At 41.0% G+C, this 19,744-nt stretch overlaps 1 protein-coding gene across 1 annotated transcript in view; it reads left to right on the plus strand.

Annotated features, from left to right (window-relative positions):
- LOC139761194 (KICSTOR complex protein SZT2-like) overlaps positions 1-19,744 on the plus strand; it is a 388,469-nt gene that overhangs the window by 22,650 nt on the left and 346,075 nt on the right. Inside the window, exons 9-13 of the mRNA XM_071685224.1 lie at positions 1,505-1,610; positions 8,181-8,430; positions 15,887-16,042; positions 16,229-16,339; positions 17,590-17,713. Of these exons, the coding sequence (XP_071541325.1) occupies positions 1,505-1,610; positions 8,181-8,430; positions 15,887-16,042; positions 16,229-16,339; positions 17,590-17,713 (747 nt within the window). The remainder of the gene's footprint in view (positions 1-1,504; positions 1,611-8,180; positions 8,431-15,886; positions 16,043-16,228; positions 16,340-17,589; positions 17,714-19,744) is intronic.

Here is a 19,744-nt window from a genome sequence, read left to right on the forward strand (position 1 = left end):
ACTGCAGAAGCTGGTGACTGAGTTTGGTAAAGTGTGTGAAAGAAGAAAGTTAAGAGTAAATGTGAATAAGAGCAAGGTTATTAGGTACAGTAGGGTTGAGGGTCAAGTCAATTGGGAGGTGAGTTTGAATGGAGAAAAACTGGAGGAAGTGAAGTGTTTTAGATATCTGGGAGTGGATCTGGCAGCGGATGGAACCATGGAAGCGGAAGTGGATCATAGGGTGGGGGAGGGGGCGAAAATTCTGGGAGCCTTGAAGAATGTGTGGAAGTCGAGAACATTATCTCGGAAAGCAAAAATGGGTATGTTTGAAGGAATAGTGGTTCCAACAATGTTGTATGGTTGCGAGGCGTGGGCTATGGATAGAGTTGTGCGCAGGAGGATGGATGTGCTGGAAATGAGATGTTTGAGGACAATATGTGGTGTGAGGTGGTTTGATCGAGTAAATAACGTAAGGGTAAGAGAGATGTGTGGAAATAAAAAGAGCGTGGTTGAGAGAGCAGAAGAGGGTGTTTTGAAATGGTTTGGTCACATGGAGAGAATGAGTGAGGAAAGATTGACCAAGAGAATATATGTGTCGGAGGTGGAGGGAACGAGGAGAAGAGGGAGACCAAATTGGAGGTGGAAAGATGGAGTGAAAAAGATTTTGTGTGATCGGGGCCTGAACATGCAGGAGGGTGAAAGGAGGGCAAGGAATAGAGTGAATTAGATCGATGTGGTATACCGGGGTTGACGTGCTGTCAGTGGATTGAATCAAGGCATGTGAAGCGTCTGGGGTAAACCATGGAAAGCTGTGTAGGTATGTATATTTGCGTGTGTGGACGTATATATATACATGTGTATGGGGGTGGGTTGGGCCATTTCTTTCATCTGTTTCCTTGCGCTACCTCTCAAACGCGGGAGACAGCGACAAAGCAAAAAAAAAAAAAAAAATTAGCACTCTGAGCTATGTTCTTATTACCACACTTCTCTTTTACCCTGTTATTACTTATTCAGTTAACCCTCCTGACTGTATATATTGTTCTCACACATTATATTTCCAGCACATGCACTCTCCTCTGTACATTGTCATCTATAGCTTATGCCTTACGTCCAAACAACAACTCACTAGTATACCTTCAAACATGCCTAATTTTGTCCTTTCAGTGTTATTTTGATTTTGTCTCTTTGTTTACTCTGGTCCCTGGATTTGAAGCACTATGCCATATACTGAATCTTCACTTGGCATTTTAATTCATATTCAGAACTGTTGCCAAAATGATTTTCATGTTGCTCTTTTCAATCATGAGTTAAGTAGTTGTCTTTTCCTTCCCCTGTGAAGATTAAGAATGTAACAGTATTCTTTCGCAGATGTTGTTGCTTCTAGTGGAACATATTTTTTTAGACATTTGATATTAATTCTTAGCTGAAGGTACCCTAGTTAGGTGTAAGGCTACAATCGTTTAACCTCTCATACTTTGCAGTAATAATTCTCTTATGATGAATACTTTTTTTTTCTAATTTTCAGTTGGTGTTGGTCCTGCCTTGGAAATACTCAATTTTTATTGAATATCACATTAGAGCTGCCTGGCCTCCAACACAGTATACTGTAAGCACTGAAGTTTGGATTGAGGGTAAGCCAACTGTTGTTTGATGGGTGCATCTGGTATGTTCTATCTATATATCTATATATCTCTGACACCTGTTCCTACTGGGAACTCCCATCAAGGGGGTGGCCACAGCATAAGAGGTATTTATTTATTATTTTATTTTGCTTTGTTGCTGTCTCTTGCGTTTGTGAGGTAGCGCAAGGAAACAGACAAAAGAAATGGCCCAACCCACCCCCATACACATGTATGGGGGTCCACACACGCAAATATACATACCCATACATCTCAATGTACACATATATATACACACACAGACATATACATATATACACATGTACATAATTCATACTGTCTGCCTTTATTTATTCCCATTGCTACCTCGCCACACATGGAATAACATCCCCCTCCCCCCTCATGTGTGTGAGGTAGCGCTAGGAAAAGACAACAAAGGCTCCATTTGTTCACACTCAGTCTCTAGCTGTCATGTAATAATGCCCGAAAGCACAGCTCCCTTTCCACATCCAGGCCCCACACAACTTTCCATGGTTTACCCCAGACGCTTCACATGCCCTGATTCAATCCATTGACAGCACGTCTACCCCGGTATACCACATCGATCCAATTCACTCTATTCCTTGCCCGCCTTTCACCCTCCTGCATGTTCAGGCCCCGATCACTCAAAATCTTTTTCGCTCCATCTTTCCACCTCTAATTTGGTCTCCCACTTCTCCTTGTTCCCTCCACCTCCGACACATATATCCTCTTGGTCAATCTCTCCTCACTCATTCTCTCCATGTGCCCAAACCATTTCAAAACACCCCCTTCTGCTCTCTCAACCACACTCTTTTTATTTCCACACATCTCTCTTACTCTTACATTACTTACTCGATCAAACCACCTCACACCACATATTGTCCTCAAACATCTCATTTCCAGCACATCCACCCTCCTGCGCACAACTCTATCCATAGCCCACGCCTCGCAACCATACAACATTGTTGGAACCACTATTCCTTCAAACATACCCATTTTTGCTTTCCGAGGTAATGTTCTCGACTTCCACACATTCTTCAAGGCTTCCAGGATTTTCGCCCCCTCCCCCACCCTATGATTCACTTCCGCTTCCATGGTTCCATCCACTGCCAGATCCACTCCCAGATATCTAAAACACTTTACTTCCTCCAGTTTTTCTCCATTCAAACTTACCTCCCAATTGACTTGACCCTCAACCCCACTGTACCTAATAACCTTGCTCTTATTCACATTTACTCTTAACTTTCTTCTTTCACACACTTTACCAAACTCAGTCACCAGCTTCTGCAGTTTCTCACATGAATCAGCCACCAGCGCTGTATCATCAGCAAACAACAACTGACTCACTTCACTTCACATAAGAGGTATGTTCTGTTTTATATTGTATATGTTATGTATATCATATATATTACATATGTTTTATATCATATTTGTCTTTTCCCGGCCCTACCTCGCTGTAGGAGGGGAGGGCTATTTCCTGTGTGGCAGGGTATTGACGGGAATGGATGAAGGCAGCAAGTGTGAATATATTCATGTGTTAGCATGGATTGTTGTTTTGCCTCGTTAATTCTTCATATATACAGAATGAATCTTACCATACCTTCCTGCCCCAGAAGTCCTGCAGCACTCGGAAAGCTTGCCACATCCACCAGTCAGGACCATAGGTCATAAAGTGTTATATTGATATTCATTTCATACATGACTACCCTAGGACCAATTTCCAAGGCTTCTTTTTAAAGTCTCCTGCATCCCACAAGGCTGTGCTACTTCCAGTTGCAGGGAAATGTAGACTCGTTTGGAGTGATGAGTTATTTAACAAAACTGTACTCTTAATGGTACAACTTTGTCAAAGGTGACCTTCCACTTGTTGAGTAACCTTAATTACATAGAGTCTGTTAGCACCAAAATATATATATATATATATATATATATATATATATATATATATATATATATATATATATATATATATATATAGGGATAGGGGAGAAAGAATACTTCCCACGTATTCCGTGCGTGTCGTAGAAGGCGACTAAAAGGGGAGGGAGTGGGGGGCTGGAAATCCTCCCCCTCATTATTTTTTTTTTTAATTTTCCAAAAGAAGGAACAGAGAAGGGGGCCAGGTGAGGATATTCCCTCAGAGGCCCAGTCCTCTGTTCTTAGCGCTACCTTGCTAATGCAGGAATTGGCGAATAGTTTGGAAGAAAAGAAAGAAATATATGTATGTGTCAGTGTATGTATATGTATGTATATGTTGATGTGTATATGTGTGCATATGTGCGTGTATGGGCGTTTATGTTTAGATATGAGTGTATGAGTGGTTAATGAAAAGTTTGTATCAAGGATGTAAGGCATGTGTGCGCATAGGAAGAAAGTGATTGGTTCCCAAAGAGTGTTGGTTTGTGGCAGGGGTGTGTGATGTCTTCGTGGTTGTTTGATTTGTTTATGGATGGGCTTGTTAGGGAGATGAATGCAAGAGTTTTGGAGAGAGGGGCAAGTATGCAGTCTGTTGTGGATGAGAGGGCTTGTGAAGTGAGTCAGTTGTTATTTGTTGATGATATAGTGCTGGTGGCTGATTCATGTGAGAAACTGCAGAAGTTGGTGACTGAGTTTGGTAAAGTGTGTGAAAGAAGAAAGCTGAGAGTAAATCTGAATAAGAGCAAGGTTATTAGGTTCAGTAGGGTTGAGGGACAAGTAAATTGGGAGGTAAGTTTGAATGGAGAAAAACTGGTGGAAGTGAAGGGTTTTAGATATCTGGGAGTGGATTTAGCAGCGGATGGAACTATGAAAGCAGAAGTGAATCACAGGTTGGGGGAGGGGGCGAAGGATCTGGGAGCATTGAAGATTGTGTGGAAGGTGAGACCTTTATCTCGGATAGCAAAAATGGGTGTTTTAAGGAATAGTGGTTCCAATGGTGTTATATGGTTGCAAGGCATGGGCTATAGATAGGGTTGTGCGGAGGAGGATGGATGTGTTGGATATGTAATGTTTGAGGACAGTATGTGGTGTGAGATGGTTAGATCGAGTAAGTAATGAAAGGGTAAGAGAGATGTGTGGTAATAAAAAGAATGTGGTTGAGAGAGCAGAAGAGGGTGTATTGAAATGGTTTTGTCACTTGGAGAGATTGAGTGAGGAAAGATTGACAAAAAAGGATATATGTCTCAGAGGTGTAGGGAATGAGAAGTGGGAGACCAAATTGGATGTGGAAAAGTGAATCACAGGTTGAGGGAGGGGGCGAAGGACCTGGGAGCATTGAAGAATGTGTAGAAGGTGAGACCTTTATCTTGGAGAGCAAAAATGGGTATGTTTGAAGGAATAGTGGTTCCAACAGTGTTATATGGTTGCAAGGCATGGGCTATAGATAGGGTTGTGCAGAGAAGGGTGGATGCGTTGGATATGAAATGTTTGAGGACTGTATGTGGTGTGAGGTGGTTTGATCGAGTAAGTAATGAAAGGGTAAGAGAGATGTGTGGTAATGAAAAGAGTGTGGTTAAGAGAGCAGAAGAGGTTGTATTGAAATGGATTGGTTACTTGGAGAGAATGAGTGAGGAAAGATTGACAAAGAGGATATATTTGTGTCAGAGGTGGAGGGAATGAGACCAAATTGGAGGTGGAAAGATGGAGTGAAAAAGAATTTAAGCGATTAGGGCCTGAACATACAGGAGGGTGAAAGGTGTGCAAGGAATAGAGTGAATTGGAACGATGTGGTATACCAGGGTTGACGTGCTGTCAGTGGATTGAACCAGGGCATGTGAAGTGTCTGGGGTAAACCATGGAAAGTTTTGTGGGGCCTGGATGTGGAAAGGATGCATTACACATGACAGCTAGAGACTGAGTGTGAATGAATGTGGCCTGTGTTGCCTTTTCCTAACGCTGCCTCATGCGCACGGGTGTGTGTGTGTGTGTGTGTGTGTGTGTGTGTGTGCCATTTCATGTGTGGTGGGGTGGCGACGGGAATGGATGAAGGCAGCAAGTATGAATATGTACATGTGTATATGTGTATATGTCTGTGTATGTATATGTATGTATACGTTGAAATGTGTAGGTATGTATATGTGTATGTGTGGGGGTTTATGTGTATACATGTGTAGGTAGGTGAGTTGGGCAATTCTTTCGTCTGTTTCCTTGCGTTACCTTGCTAACGCGGGAGACAGCAACTATGTATAATAAAGTAATAAATAATGAGTGGTTAGACCATTCTTCCTCTGTTTCCTTGCTGATGAGGGAAACAGTGGTTAAGTATGATAAATGAATAGATATTATTACCCCTGGGCATATGGGAGAAAGAATACTTCACACGTATTCCCTGCATGTTGTAGAAGGTGATTGAAAGGGAAGGAAGCGGGGGACTGGAAATCCTTCCTTCCAGTTTTTACTTTAACATTGGAAGGAACAGAGAAGGGGGCCAAGTGAGGATTTTCCCATTCAAGCTCAGTCCTTTGTTCTTGATGCTACCTCACAAACGCAGGAACTGATGAATATGTATGAGAAAATGATTTAGTGCGTTTGTGTCAGAAGTGGATGGAACAAGAACAGGAGACCAAATTGTTGATGGAAGGATGGAGTAAAAGAGATTTTGAGCAATTGGGGATTGAACATGCAGAAGGGTGAAAGGCTTGAATGGGATAGAGTGAATTGGAACGGTATGGTATGGTGGGGTCTACGTGCTGTCAGTGGGCTGAACTAGGGCATATGAAATGTCTGGTGTAAACCATAGAAGGATCTGTAGGGCCTAGATGTGGATAGGGAGCTGTGATTTCGATGCATTACACTTGACAGCTCAAGCATGGATGTGATTGGATGTGGTCGTTCTTTGTCTGTTCCTGGCGTTATCTCGCTAACACGGGAAACTTCTGTCAAGTATGAAAGAAAAGAAGAAAACACGTATGTCATTGTTAACTACTCCCCAGTTTTCATAGAGTGAATCAGTTATATAAAGTCATTCAAATCACTTATATAAGCTCTTTATTCCCACCATGCACATAAAGGTGATGCCAGATATAAGCAACATTTCTATTGTCACAACTCCTCATGCAGATTGCTTCCATTACATCTAGTCCTACATCATTCCTGCATCCTTATGTCAATATCAAGCCTTAATCGATTTCTCGTTATTCATCCATTTTTTCCATGTTCTCATTCCTCTTTTTAACTTCAGCTATACTACAGTAAATTTCCTTGGCTAACCTGTCATCTACCATGTAATGATGAAGTGGAGGTCAAGTATACCTTCTGGAGAGATTGTGAACGAGCAGTGGAGGTTGTAGATCCAGGGGAGAAATTGTGTGATTGGTGACGAATGGATGTCAGGTACAAAGTGGAAAAGGGAGTGATAGGTGTGTGCAGCATCCTTGTTACAAATGAAACTGGTTGAAAAATAGTTAGATTTTATGTGTCAACAGGAATGAATGTTACCAACATGTACTTTAAAGAAAGATGTTCTGAAACACTTGGTACAGACACTGGAAAGCATAGGATAAACAAAAGTACGATTGATTTGCTTTTGGTAAAAAGGAATGTGATGGGCAGTGTGCATAATATGTGGTCAAGGAGAGGGTTGGCTGGGGAATTATCAGATCATGCATAGTAATAGATAGATGTTGTGAGAGAAATGGTACGTGCTAGGGACATTGCAGAGGAAGTTGTTCGAGAAGTGACTGAGTATCGAATGTTGTGGAAGAATTTTGTTTATGGAAATGGTATGAATGGAGACTTCTGTCTCCATTAACAGGTCACCCAGCTCTCTAAAGTGGAAAAGTAGGAGGTGGTTTTATAAGTGTGGAAGTCCTTATTTCACTTCAAGATACTGGGCATGGGTTGAGGATGTGTGAATGATGTTGCAGAGACTACATACCTGCTCCATCCTGTTAGATTGTGAAAGGAGTAATGACAAAAAGAGAGAATGAACAAAATATGACAGTAAATGATTTTTCAACCACTTCCCATGCATGAAATGTTAAGAAGTGTGGGGTAATTTTTCTCCACTTTGTTAGTTTGGAGAGGAAATAATGGTGATGGAGAGAGAGCGAGGGAACAAGATATGACTAAAAGTTATTTTCAACCACTTCCCTTATATGAAATTCTCAAAAGTGTGGGAGTCATATTTCTCCACTCCAGTAGATTAGGAAGGGAGTAATGATGACAGGGAGGGAAAGAGTGAGAGGAAACAAAAAATGACCAAAAATTATTTTCAACTACTTCTCTTTTATGAAATGTTAAGAAGTGTGGGATCATATTTCTGCTCATGGGATAAAGTGCTCAAGGGCACTATAATGGCATTTGCCAGGTTCTGTTCGAGTTTTACTTAATTTATAAAGGAACCATGACACTATGTATCTACCATACTGCATGGTTTGAGTGGGAGTCTTTGTGATTCCACTGGACTATTATGTCACATGGACATAAAGGCAGAGTAACAAATCTATATTCGTATGAGGAAGGTTTAACATTCTCAATATACTTTTTGTTCTGCATTGTAATGTAAGTTTCAGGAAAGCTTCTCATTGATTTATTGAATGAATACTGATTATAGTTGATGCATTGTCTTTTTCAAATCCTCAGCAACCTATGAATTTCTCAATGATGTGACAAGTGATGTGCATCGTCAGTTTCGCTCCAAATATCGTCAAAGCATGGTAGCCAAGTATTGGAGTACTCTTCAACATCTTCGTGATACTGATATGCTCTTAGTTGGACTTCAGTCCTTTGCATCAAATCCTACGTACTACACCATTCCTGACTGCATTAAGAGTGGCCATCCTGTATTCTATCGGAACCCTGGACATATTAGTTCCATATCTGATGCTACTAGGTAAGAAGATTACACTGATGTGCTTTCTTTTGAAAGGAAGTTTAGGTATTTGTACTCTTCTGTTTTTACTGTTTACGTTCATTTGTGTTTAAAGTTAGAGGTAAATGGAGAATCCCACTTATTATTTTACCCCCACACTGTAATGAACATAGATTAGAACATGTACTGAAGAATTTGTTTGTATTACTATGGTAGTTATGTAGTAAAATGGTCACCATTTCCTTCCACTTTTCTTAAGAAAGAGGAATGTGCAAAGAATGAGGGTTGCCCTTAGTAGATATGCAAAGGGGGAGGGTAGGTAGGAAATGATAGATGTATTTTTGTTGTGGAAAAGAAACCATATACCAACACAAAAAAAATATCTGGGTAGATGTGATTGGACTAGATGATAATTAAGCCTTCCTTTGTGTGTGGACCTTTACCTAGTTGAAAATGCTTAAATGTATAAACCTTTACTGGAAAAAAAATTCACTTGTCAAAGTGCAGACAAATAGAAATATGGTATAGTGCTGGCTATCAGTTTTCTTTTTTCATGATTTGGAAAAATTCGTCCTTCTATTCATTTATTATCATTAACTCCATTTCTAATTACGTAGGGTAGGTCAGGTATGTACAACCTCGGAAATCACTCGTACACATTATCAGCTTATATCCAGCCTTATTTGTAAGTCTGCCATTGTTTGTAGCGCACTGAGTTTAGTTATTAGGTTTTGAGACCAGTATTTCCATTCACAGTACCTTTCTACTCATTCCTCCATTGCATTTGATCCCTAATCATTTTATGTGAAATCTTCCAACCTTCATTAGTTCCCTCTGCATTCATTCATCTTGTCTGCTTCCTACCAACTGTCTTTATTCCTTTGACTCCATTATTGTATGTGTTCTTAACCAGGTTATTATCTCTTGTGTTTACATGGCTATACCATTCAAAAGACTTTCGTCTCTAGTATTATCCAGATAATTAGATCTAAAGGGAAATGCTTTGAAAATTTGAGTTAAAAGAGTTTTGAGATAGCTGGTCAGCCAGCCTTGTGAATATATCTTTATGTAACATTATATGCTTAGTACATATTATATTTATATGAAGTCCTTCACAAACAGTTAACCCTGAATCCTCCAGACACATTATCAACCTAACCACAAGCACGTAATCATCATCATTCATTGTAAGTGACTTTATTTCTTGCAACTTCGTCATACAATTATAGTTTTTTTTTTTTTGCTTTGTTGCTGTCTCCCGCATTTGCAAGGTAGTGCAAGGAAACAGACGAAAGAAATGGCCCAACCCACCCCCATACACATGTATATACATACACGTCCACACATGCAAAATATACATACCTACACAGCTTTCCATGGTTTACCCCAGACGCTTCACATGCCCTGATTCAATCCACTGACAGCACGTCAACCCCAGTATACCACATCGATCCAATTCACTCTATTCCTTGCCCTCCTTTCACCCTCCTGCATGTTCAGGCCCCGATCACACAAAATCTTTTTCACTCCATCTTTCCACCTCCAATTTGGTCTCCCACTTCTCCTCGTTCCCTCCACCTCCAACACATATATCCTCTTGGTCAATCTCTCCTCACTCATTCTCTCCATGTGCCCAAACCATTTCAAAACACCCTCTTCTGCTCTCTCAACCACGCTCTTTTTATTTCCACACATCTCTCTTACCCTTACGTTACTTACTTGATCAAACCACCTCACACCACACATTGTCCTCAAACATCTCATTTCCAGCACATCCATCCTCCTGCGCACAACTCTATCCATAGCCCATGCCTCGCAACCATACAACATTGTTGGAACCACTATTCCTTCTAACATACCCACTTTTGCTTTCCGAGATAATGTTCTCGACTTCCACACATTCTTCAAGGCTCCCAGGATTTTCGCCCCCACCCCCACCCTATGATCCACTTCCGCTTCCATGGTTCCATCCACTGCCAGATCCACTCCCAGATATCTAAAACACTTTACTTCCTCCAGTTTTTCTCCATTCAAACTTACCTCCCAATTGACTTGACCCTCAACCCTGCTGTACCTAATAACCTTGCACTTATTCACATTTACTCTTAACTTTCTTCTTTCACTCACTTTACCAAACTCAGTCACCAGCTTCTGCAGTTTCTCACCTGAATCAGCCACCAGCACTGTATCATCAGCGAACAACAACTGACTCACTTCCCATGCTCTCTCATCCACAACAGACTTCATACTTGCCCCTCTTTCCAAAACTCTTGCATTCACCTCCCTAACAACCCCATCCATAAACAAATTAAACAACCATGGAGACATCACACACCCCTGCCGCAAACCTACATTCACTGAGAACCAATCACTTTCCTCTCTTCCTACACGTACACAATTATAGTTATTTTATTATATTATACTAAGTCGCTGTCTCCCACGTTAGTGAGGTAGCCCTAGGAAACAGATGAAAGAATGGCCCAACCCACTCACATACACGTGTATACATAAACGCCCACACACGCACATGTACATACCTATAAGTTTCAGTGTATACATACATATGCATACATAAATATGTACATATTCATACTTGCTGCCTTCATCCATTCCCGTCGCCACCCTGCCATACATGAAATGGCACCCCCCTCCCCTCTCGCATGCGCGAGGAAGTGCTAGGAAAAGACAACATTGGCCACATTCGTTCACACTCTGTCTCTAGCTGTCATGTGTAATGCACCAAAACCACAGCTTCCTTTCCACATCCAGGCCCCACAAAAATTTCCATGGTTTGCCCACAGACACTTCACATTCCCTGGTTCAATCCATTGACAGCACATCGACCACGGTATACAACATCATTCCAATTCACTCTATTCCTTGCACACCTTTCACCTGCCTGTATGTTCAGGCCCAGATCACTCAAAATCTTTTTCGCTCCATCCTTCCACCCACAATTTGGTCTCCCACTTCTTCTCATTCCCTCCACCTCTGACATATATCCTCCTTGTCAATCTTTTCTCACTCATTCTCTCCATGTGACCAAACCATTTCAATACACCCTCTTCTGCTCTCTCAACCACTCTCTTTTTATTACCACACATCTCTCTTACCCTTTCATTACTTACTCGATCAAACCGCCTCACACCACATATTCTCATCAAACACTTAATTTCCAACACATCCACCCTACTCCGCACAACCCTATCTATAGCCCACACCTCGCAGCCATATAACATTGTTGGAACCACTATTCCTTCCAACATACCCATTTTTGCTCTCCAAGATAACGTTCTCGCCTTCCACACATTCTTCAGCACTCTCAGAACCTTTACCCCCTTCCTCACCCTGTGACTCACTTCCACTTCTGTGGTTCCATCTGATGCTAAATCCACTCCCAGATATCTAAAACACTTCACTTTCTCCAGTTTTTCTCCATTCAAACTTACCTCCCAATTGACTTGTCCCTCAATCCTACTGAACCTAATTACCTTGCTCTTATTCACATTTCCTCTCAGCTTTCTTCTTTCATGCACTTTACCAAACTCAGTCACCAACTGCAGTTTCTCATCTGAATCAGCCACCAGCGCTGTATCATCAGCATTTGTGTGAATTTTCATTGATATTTTCCTGTTTTATTATTTTGATCAACATAACATTTTTCAGAAATGCAGTCCTTGTGCTTGATTAGGACTCAAAATATTTACATTAACCTTCCAGATGTTGCCTTTTATTCTAATGCATCCATGGGGATAGGGGAGAAAGAATACTTCCCACGTATTCCCCATGTGTCCTAGAAGGCGACTAAAGGGGACGGGAGTGGGAGGCTGGAAAGCAGAAGAAGGAGTCAAGCGGGGAGTGCTCATCCTTCTTGGAGGCTCAGATTGGGGTGTCTGAATGTGTGTGGATGTAATCAAGATGAGAAAAAAGGAGATAGGTAGTATGTTTGAGGAAAAAAATCTGGATGTTCCGGCTCTGAGTGAAACGAAGCTCAAGTGTGAAGGAGAAGAGTGGTTTGGGAAAGTCTTGGGAGTATAGTCAGGGGTTGGTGAGAGGATAAGAGCTAAGGAAGGAGTAGCAATACTCCTGAAGCAGGAGTTGTGGGAGTATGTGATAGAGTGTATGAAAGTAAATTTTAGATTGTTATGTGTAATACTGAAAGTGGATGGAGAGAGATGGGTGATTATTGGTGCCTATGCACCTGGTCATGAGAAGAACGATCATGAGAGACAAGTGTTTTGGGAGCAGTTGAGTGAGTGTATTACCCGCTTTGATGCACGAGACTGGGTTTTAGTGATGGGTGATTTAAATGTGAAGGTGAGTAATTTTGCAATTGAGGGTATATTTGGTGTACTTGGGATGATCAGTGTTGTAAATTAAAATGGTGAAGAGCTTGTGAATTTGTGTGCTGAAAAAAGACGTGAGTAGGAGGGATGGTCAAAGGGCATTATTGGACTGTGTTAATTGATAGGCTTGTAAAAGAGAGACTTTTGGATGTTAATGTGCTGAGAGGGGTAGCTGGAGGTATGTTTGATCACTATCTTGTGGAGGTGAAGGTGAAGATTTGCAGAGGCTTTCAGAAAGGAAGAAAGAATATTGGGGAGAAGAGATTGGTGAGAGTAAGTGAACTTGGAAAGGAGACTTGTGTGAGGAAGTACCAGGAGAGATTGAGTGTAGAATGGCAAAAGATGAGAGCAAATAATGTGAAGAGAGTGGATGAGGAATGGGATGTATTTAGGGAAGCATTGATGGCTTGCACAAAAGATGATTGTGGTTTGAGAAAGATGGGAGGTGGGCAGATCAGAAAGGGTAGTGAGTGGTGGGATGAAGAAGTAAGGTTATTAGTGAAAGAGGAAAGCGAGGCATGTGGATGATATATGCCGGGAATTAGTGCAAATGACTGTGGATGTATGAGAGAAAGTGACGAGTTCAAGAGAAAGGTGCGAGTTAAAAAAGAGGGCAGATGAGAGTTGGGGTTAAAGAGTATCATCAAATTTTGGAATAAGGTAAATAGTGTGTGTAAGACTAAATAACAGATGGGAACATTGGTGAAGGGAGCAAGTGGAGAAGAGATAACAGATAATTATGGAGTGAGATGGAGATGGAGTGAGTATTTTGAAGGCTTGTTGAATGTGTTTGATGATATGGCAGATAAAGGGTGTTTTGGTTGGGATGGTGTACGAAGTGAGAGGGTCAGGAAGAATGATTTGGTGAAGAGGTAGTGAAAACTTTGCAGAAGATGAAATCTGGCAAGGCAGTGGGTTTGGATTGTATTACAATGGAATATATTAAAAAAAGGGGGTGACTGTGTTGTTGGTTGGTTGGTAAGGATGGTCATTGTATGTATTGACCATGGTGAAGTGCCTGTGGATTAGTGAAATGCACGTATAGTACCACTGTACAGAGGCAAAGAGGGTAAAGGTGAGTGTTCAAACTACAAAGGCATAAGTTTGTTGAGTATTCCTGGGAAATTATATGGGAGGGTATTGACTGAGAGGGTGAAGGCATGTACAGAGCATCAGATTGGGGAAGAGCAGTGTGGTTTCTGAAGTGGTAGAGGATGTGTGGATCAGGTGTTTGCTTTGAAGAATGTATGTGAGAATTACTTATAAAAACAAATGGATTTGTATGTAGCATTTATGGATCTGGAGAAGGCATATGATAGGGTTAATATAGATGCTTTGTGGAAGGTATTAAGAATATATGGTGTGGGAGGTAAGTTGCTAGAAGCAGTGATAAGATTTTATCGAGGATGTAAGGCATGTGTACTTGTAGGAAGAGAGGAAAGTGATTGGTTCCTAGTGAATGTCGGTCTGCGGCAGGGGTGTGTGATGTCTCTATGGTTGTTTAATTTGTTTATGGATGGGGTTATTAGGGAGGTGAATGCAAGAGTTTTGGAAAGAGGGGCAAGTATGCAGTCTGTTGTGGATGAGAGGGCCTGGGAAGTGAGTCAGTTGTTGTTCGCTGATGATACAGCTCTAGTGGCTTATTCGGGTGAGAGACTGCGGATGTTGGTGACAGTTTGAAAAAGTGTATGAAAGGAGAAAGTTGAGACTAAATGTAAATAAGAGCAAGGTTATTAGGTTCATTAGGGTTGAGGGACAAGTTAATTGGGATGTATATTTGAATGGAGAAAGATTGGAGAAGTGAAGTGTTTTAGATATCTGGGAGTGGATTTGGCAGTGTATGGAACCATGGAAGCGGAAGTGAGTCACAGGGTAAGGGAGGGGGCAAAGGTTCTGGGAACAATAAAGAACGTGTGTAAGGAGAGAACATTATCTCGGAGAGCAAGAATGGATATATTGGAAGGAATAGCAGTTCCAACAATGCTATATGGTTGCGAGGCTTGACCTATAGATAGGGTTGTATGGAGGAGGGTGGATGTGTTGGAAATGAAATTTTTGAGGATATATGTGGTGTGAGGTGGTTTGATCAAGTAGGTAATTTAAGGGTAAGAGAAATGTGTGGAAATGAAAAGAGTGTGGTTGAGAGAGCAGAGGAGGGTATGTTGAAATGGTTTGGACACATGGAGGGAATGAGTTAGGGAAGATTGACAAAGAGGATATATGTCAAAGCTGGAGGGAACATGGAGAAGCAGAAGACCAAATTGGAGGTGGAAAGATGGAGTAAAAAAGATTTTGAGTAATTGGGGCCTGAACATACAGGAGGATGAGAGGCATGCAAGGAATAGAGTGAATTGGAACGATGTCGTATACTGGAGTCTGCGTGCTGTCAATGGACCGAACCAGGGCTTGTGAAGCGTCTGAGATAAACTTTGGAAGGGTCTCTGGGGCCTGGATGTGGATAGGGAGCTGTGATTTTGGTGCATTACACATGACACCTAAAGACTGAGTGTTTATGAATTTGGCCTTTTTTGTCTGTTTTCCTGGCACTACCTCGCTGGAGCAGGGGATAGCGATGCTGTTTTCTTTGGGGCTGGGGTAGTGACAGGAATGGATGAAGGCAAGCAAGTATGAATATGCACATGTAGATTTATGCATATGTTGATGTGTATATGTGTGTGTGTGGGTGTTTATGTATATATATGTGTATATGAGTGGATGAGCCATTCTTTGTCTCTTTCCTGGTGCTACCTCACTGATGTGGGAAACAGCAGTTATGTTATTTATTCATTATACTTTGTCACTGTTTCCTGCGTTAGCGAGGTAGCACAAGGAAACAGACGAAAGAATGGCCCAACCCACCCACATACACATGTATATACATAAATGCCCATACTCGCACATATACATACATATACATTTCAACGTATACATACATATACATGCACAGACATATACATATTTACTCATGTACATATTCATAGTCGCTACCTTCATTGCAATTATGTATAATAAGAAAAAATTTCAGTAAAGCATTTATATATCATCATGCTGCATCTTTTTATTGTTGTGTAATCACCAGTAATGTTTTGTAGATAAGTTTAACCATGAAACTTTGCTTCTTTGTTTTACAGTGACCAGTTTCCACAATTTACTACATTTTGGAAACCTGTATGTATGCTGGACTCAAACATATGGCAGAAGTGGATGCACACTCATCGAATAGGAGTTATATTGGAGCATGATCATCCTCTCCCGAAGAATCTGCATGTAACCAGTGCAAGTGGAAGGTTTGTTTTAATCAGTTCTATTGATATTTTGGCCATAATTGTGAAAAATTAGATAGTTTTAAGATTTTCCCTTTTTTTTAACAAGCTGAAAGACAGGTAACATACAGTCTTCATTTCTGTACATCATTCAATTTAGACTAGATTTTTACCCATAAATTCTGTTTGAAGTATTTGTTTTGTTCCCAGGTATGGAATTGTTCACTGCCGACAGGCTGAGTTGGCTCTCACTACACTGTTGGCTGAGTGGTGTGATTTTATACTGATTGAAAATGATTCCTACATAAAATTTTTGTATAGGTAAGTTATTTGTGTATGAAATGGTGTTTGACTATACCAGTTTCATTGAGAAAGATTGTATGATTGCTTTGTATTGTATGATTGCTCTGAACATGAATATTTTATATGACCCTTGATGTTGAATATGTTTATGGATGAAGTGATAGAAAGGGTATGAGCTGTTTTTATCTCTGAGAATGCTCAGTCTGACTTTAGCTTCCTAGAAAAAATGTTCTTCCACTTTTAGGCCATTTTAACTTACTGCAGAGCTGGCCAAGTTGGATGGCGATTGGTTACTGATTTGTAGAGGAGCAGACCTGGAAGAGCTTTAGGCTGCAGTTGCTGAATATGGGGTTAGTGAGGAGTGATCGGCATTTACCTCGCCAGAAGGCAGGGATTAGAAATTTTGATCTCCTAGGGATCTTGAGATTATTGCTAAGACACAATCCTGAAAAGGTTTTTCATTCTTTAGAACTCACCTCTCTAACCCAATTGCCTTTCAGTTATTTAATGATGCCAGGGAGTCCAAAAGTCAAGGCATTAGGCATGATACCAAAACCAAAAGGAAAGGAAGATGGTAACTAAAAATCATACCATCTAGAGTTAGCAGTCTCATTACAGCCATACGTGGGTGGGTGGGCAGGTTCACTGTCCATCTTACCATGATGTCACTCCTTATGCTACCTGTTGTTATATGATCAGAGCATGGTTGGAAGAAAAATAGCACTGTTATTTGCAGGCAACCTGACTGTTGTAAATAAAACCTTCATTATGTTTTCATCTGCCAGAGGAAAGCTTATGTTTTTGCTTTGTTTATTTTTTATTTTATTTTTTTTCAAAATTCAGTACCTTACTTTGTATATGAGAAGATGTGATGGTGAGGGTGTAGTAAGTACTTTGAAGGACTGTTTGTGTTAGCTGATAGAGTGGCAGCTGTGGGTTGTTTTGGGATATGGAGGTACATGGAGTATGAAGGTTATAGCAGATGACGAATGAAAAAACTAGTGATTTCTTTTTTTAAGGGAAGTGATGACTGTCGTGTATGTGTGTTTGGTGCCATGGCAAGTTTATGATGTCAACAAGCAGAACGGTGGAAGCTTGCCTGCTTTTCCATGTTTTATGGCTCCTCTAGACTATTTGCTTTTAATTTTGTTAAAGGAAAGGCTGGTGCAGTGAATGGCGTTAGTGGAAATGAATTATCTATATAAACAAAAAAAAAAGTACTTTTGCTTTTTAGTAAGTTTTTTAAAAGTATATAATTTCTTTATTAGAGAAGGAGATCGAGAGAAGCCACCTATCTCTTTCTTTGTGGTACGCATCACTTCCAAGCCTCCACCATGTCTTGTTATCCGTTTGGCTTTCCTTGGAGGAACGCCTGGACATATCAGAAATCAAGTAAGTAATTTTTTTCTTATGACTGCGATAAATATAGCTGCACCTTATTCTTGGTAATTGTAATTAACAATGCTTTAAAAGTTTTAGAATATCCAGTAAGCCTACTGTTTTATATATATATTTATTCTTATTCATTTATTTTGCTTTGTTGCTGTCTCCCGCGTTTGCGAGGTAGCGCAAGGAAACAAACGAAAGAAATGGCCCAACCCACCCCCATACACATGTATGTACATACACGTCCTCACACGCAAATATACATACCCATACATCTCAATGTACACATATATATACACACACACAGACATATACATATATACACATGCACACAATTCACACTGTCTGCCTTTATTCATATATGTATATATTCTATCTATCCATTTGCTTTGTCGCTGTCTCCCGCGTTTGCGAGGTAGCGCAAGGAAACAGACGAAAGAATGGCCCAACCAACCCACATATACATGTATATACATACACGTCCACACCCGTAAATATACATACCTATACATCTCAACGTATACATATATATATATATACACACACAGATCTATACATATATACACATGTACATAATTCATACTGTCTGCCTTTATTCATTCCCATCGCCACCCCGCCACACATGAAATAACAACCCCCTCCCCCCTCATGTGTGCGAGGTAGCGCTAGGAAGACAACAAAGGCCCCATTTGTTCACACTCAGTCTCTAGCTGTCATGTAATAATGCACTGAAACCACAGCTCCCTTTCCACATCCAGGCCCCACAGAACTTTCCATGGTTTACCCAAGATGCTTCACATGCCCAGGTTCAATCCATTGACAGCACGTCGACCCTGGCATACCACATCGTTCCAATTCACTCTATTCCTTGCACGCCTTTCACCCTCCTGCATGTTCAGGCCCCGATCACTCAAAATCTTTTTCACTCCATCTTTCCACCTCCAATTTGGTCTCCCACTCCTCCTCGTTCCCTCCACCTTTGACACATATATCCTCTTGGTCAATCTTTCCTCACTCATTCTCTCCATGTGACCAAGCCATTTCAAAACACCCTCTTCTGCTCTCTCAACCACACTCTTTTTATTACCACACGTCTCTCTTACCCTATAATTACTTACTTGATCAAACCACCTCACACCACATATTGTCCTCAAACATCCTATTTCCAGCACATCCACCCTCCTCCGCACAACTCTATCCATAGCCCATGCCTTGCAACCATACAACATTGTTGGAACCACTATTCCTTCAAACATACCCATTTTTGCTTTCCGAGATAATGTTCTCGACTTCCACACATTCTTCAAGGCTCCCAGAATTTTCGCCCCCTCCCCCCCTCTATGATTCACTTCCGCTTCCATGGTTCCATCCACTGCCAAATCCACTCCCAGATATCTAAAACACTTCACTTCCTCCAGTTTTTCTCCATTCAAACTTACCTTCCAGTTGACTTGACCCTCAACCCTACTGTACCTAATAACCTTGCTCTTATTCACATTTATTCTCAACTTTCTTCTTTCTCACACTTTACCAAACTCAGTCACCAGCTTCTGCAGATTCTCACATGAATCAGCCACCAGCGCCGTATCATCAGCGAACAACAACTGACTCACTTTCCAAGTTCTTTCATCCACAACAGACTTCATACTTGCCCCTCTCTCCAAAACCCTTGCATTCACCTCCCTAACAACCCCATCCATAAACAAATTAAACAACCAAGGGGACATCACACACCCCTGCCGCAAACCTACATTCACTGAGATTCAATCACTTTCCTCTCTTCCTACACGTACACATGCCTTACATCCTCGATAAAAACTTTTCACTGCTTCTAACTCTAGATTGATGTGGGTAAAACTGAAAGTGGATGGAGAGAGATGGGTGATTATTGGTGCATATTCACCTGGGCATGAGAAGGAAGATCATGAGAGGCAAGTGTTTTTGGAGCAGCTGAGTGAGTGTGTTAGTAGTTTTGATGCATGAGACGAAGGTTATAGTGATGGGTGATTTGAATGCAAAGTTGAGTAATGTGGCAGA

The sequence above is a fragment of the Panulirus ornatus genome, chromosome 39 (assembly GCF_036320965.1).
Source record: "Panulirus ornatus isolate Po-2019 chromosome 39, ASM3632096v1, whole genome shotgun sequence".
In the NCBI taxonomy this organism is placed as follows: Eukaryota; Metazoa; Arthropoda; class Malacostraca; order Decapoda; family Palinuridae; genus Panulirus; species Panulirus ornatus.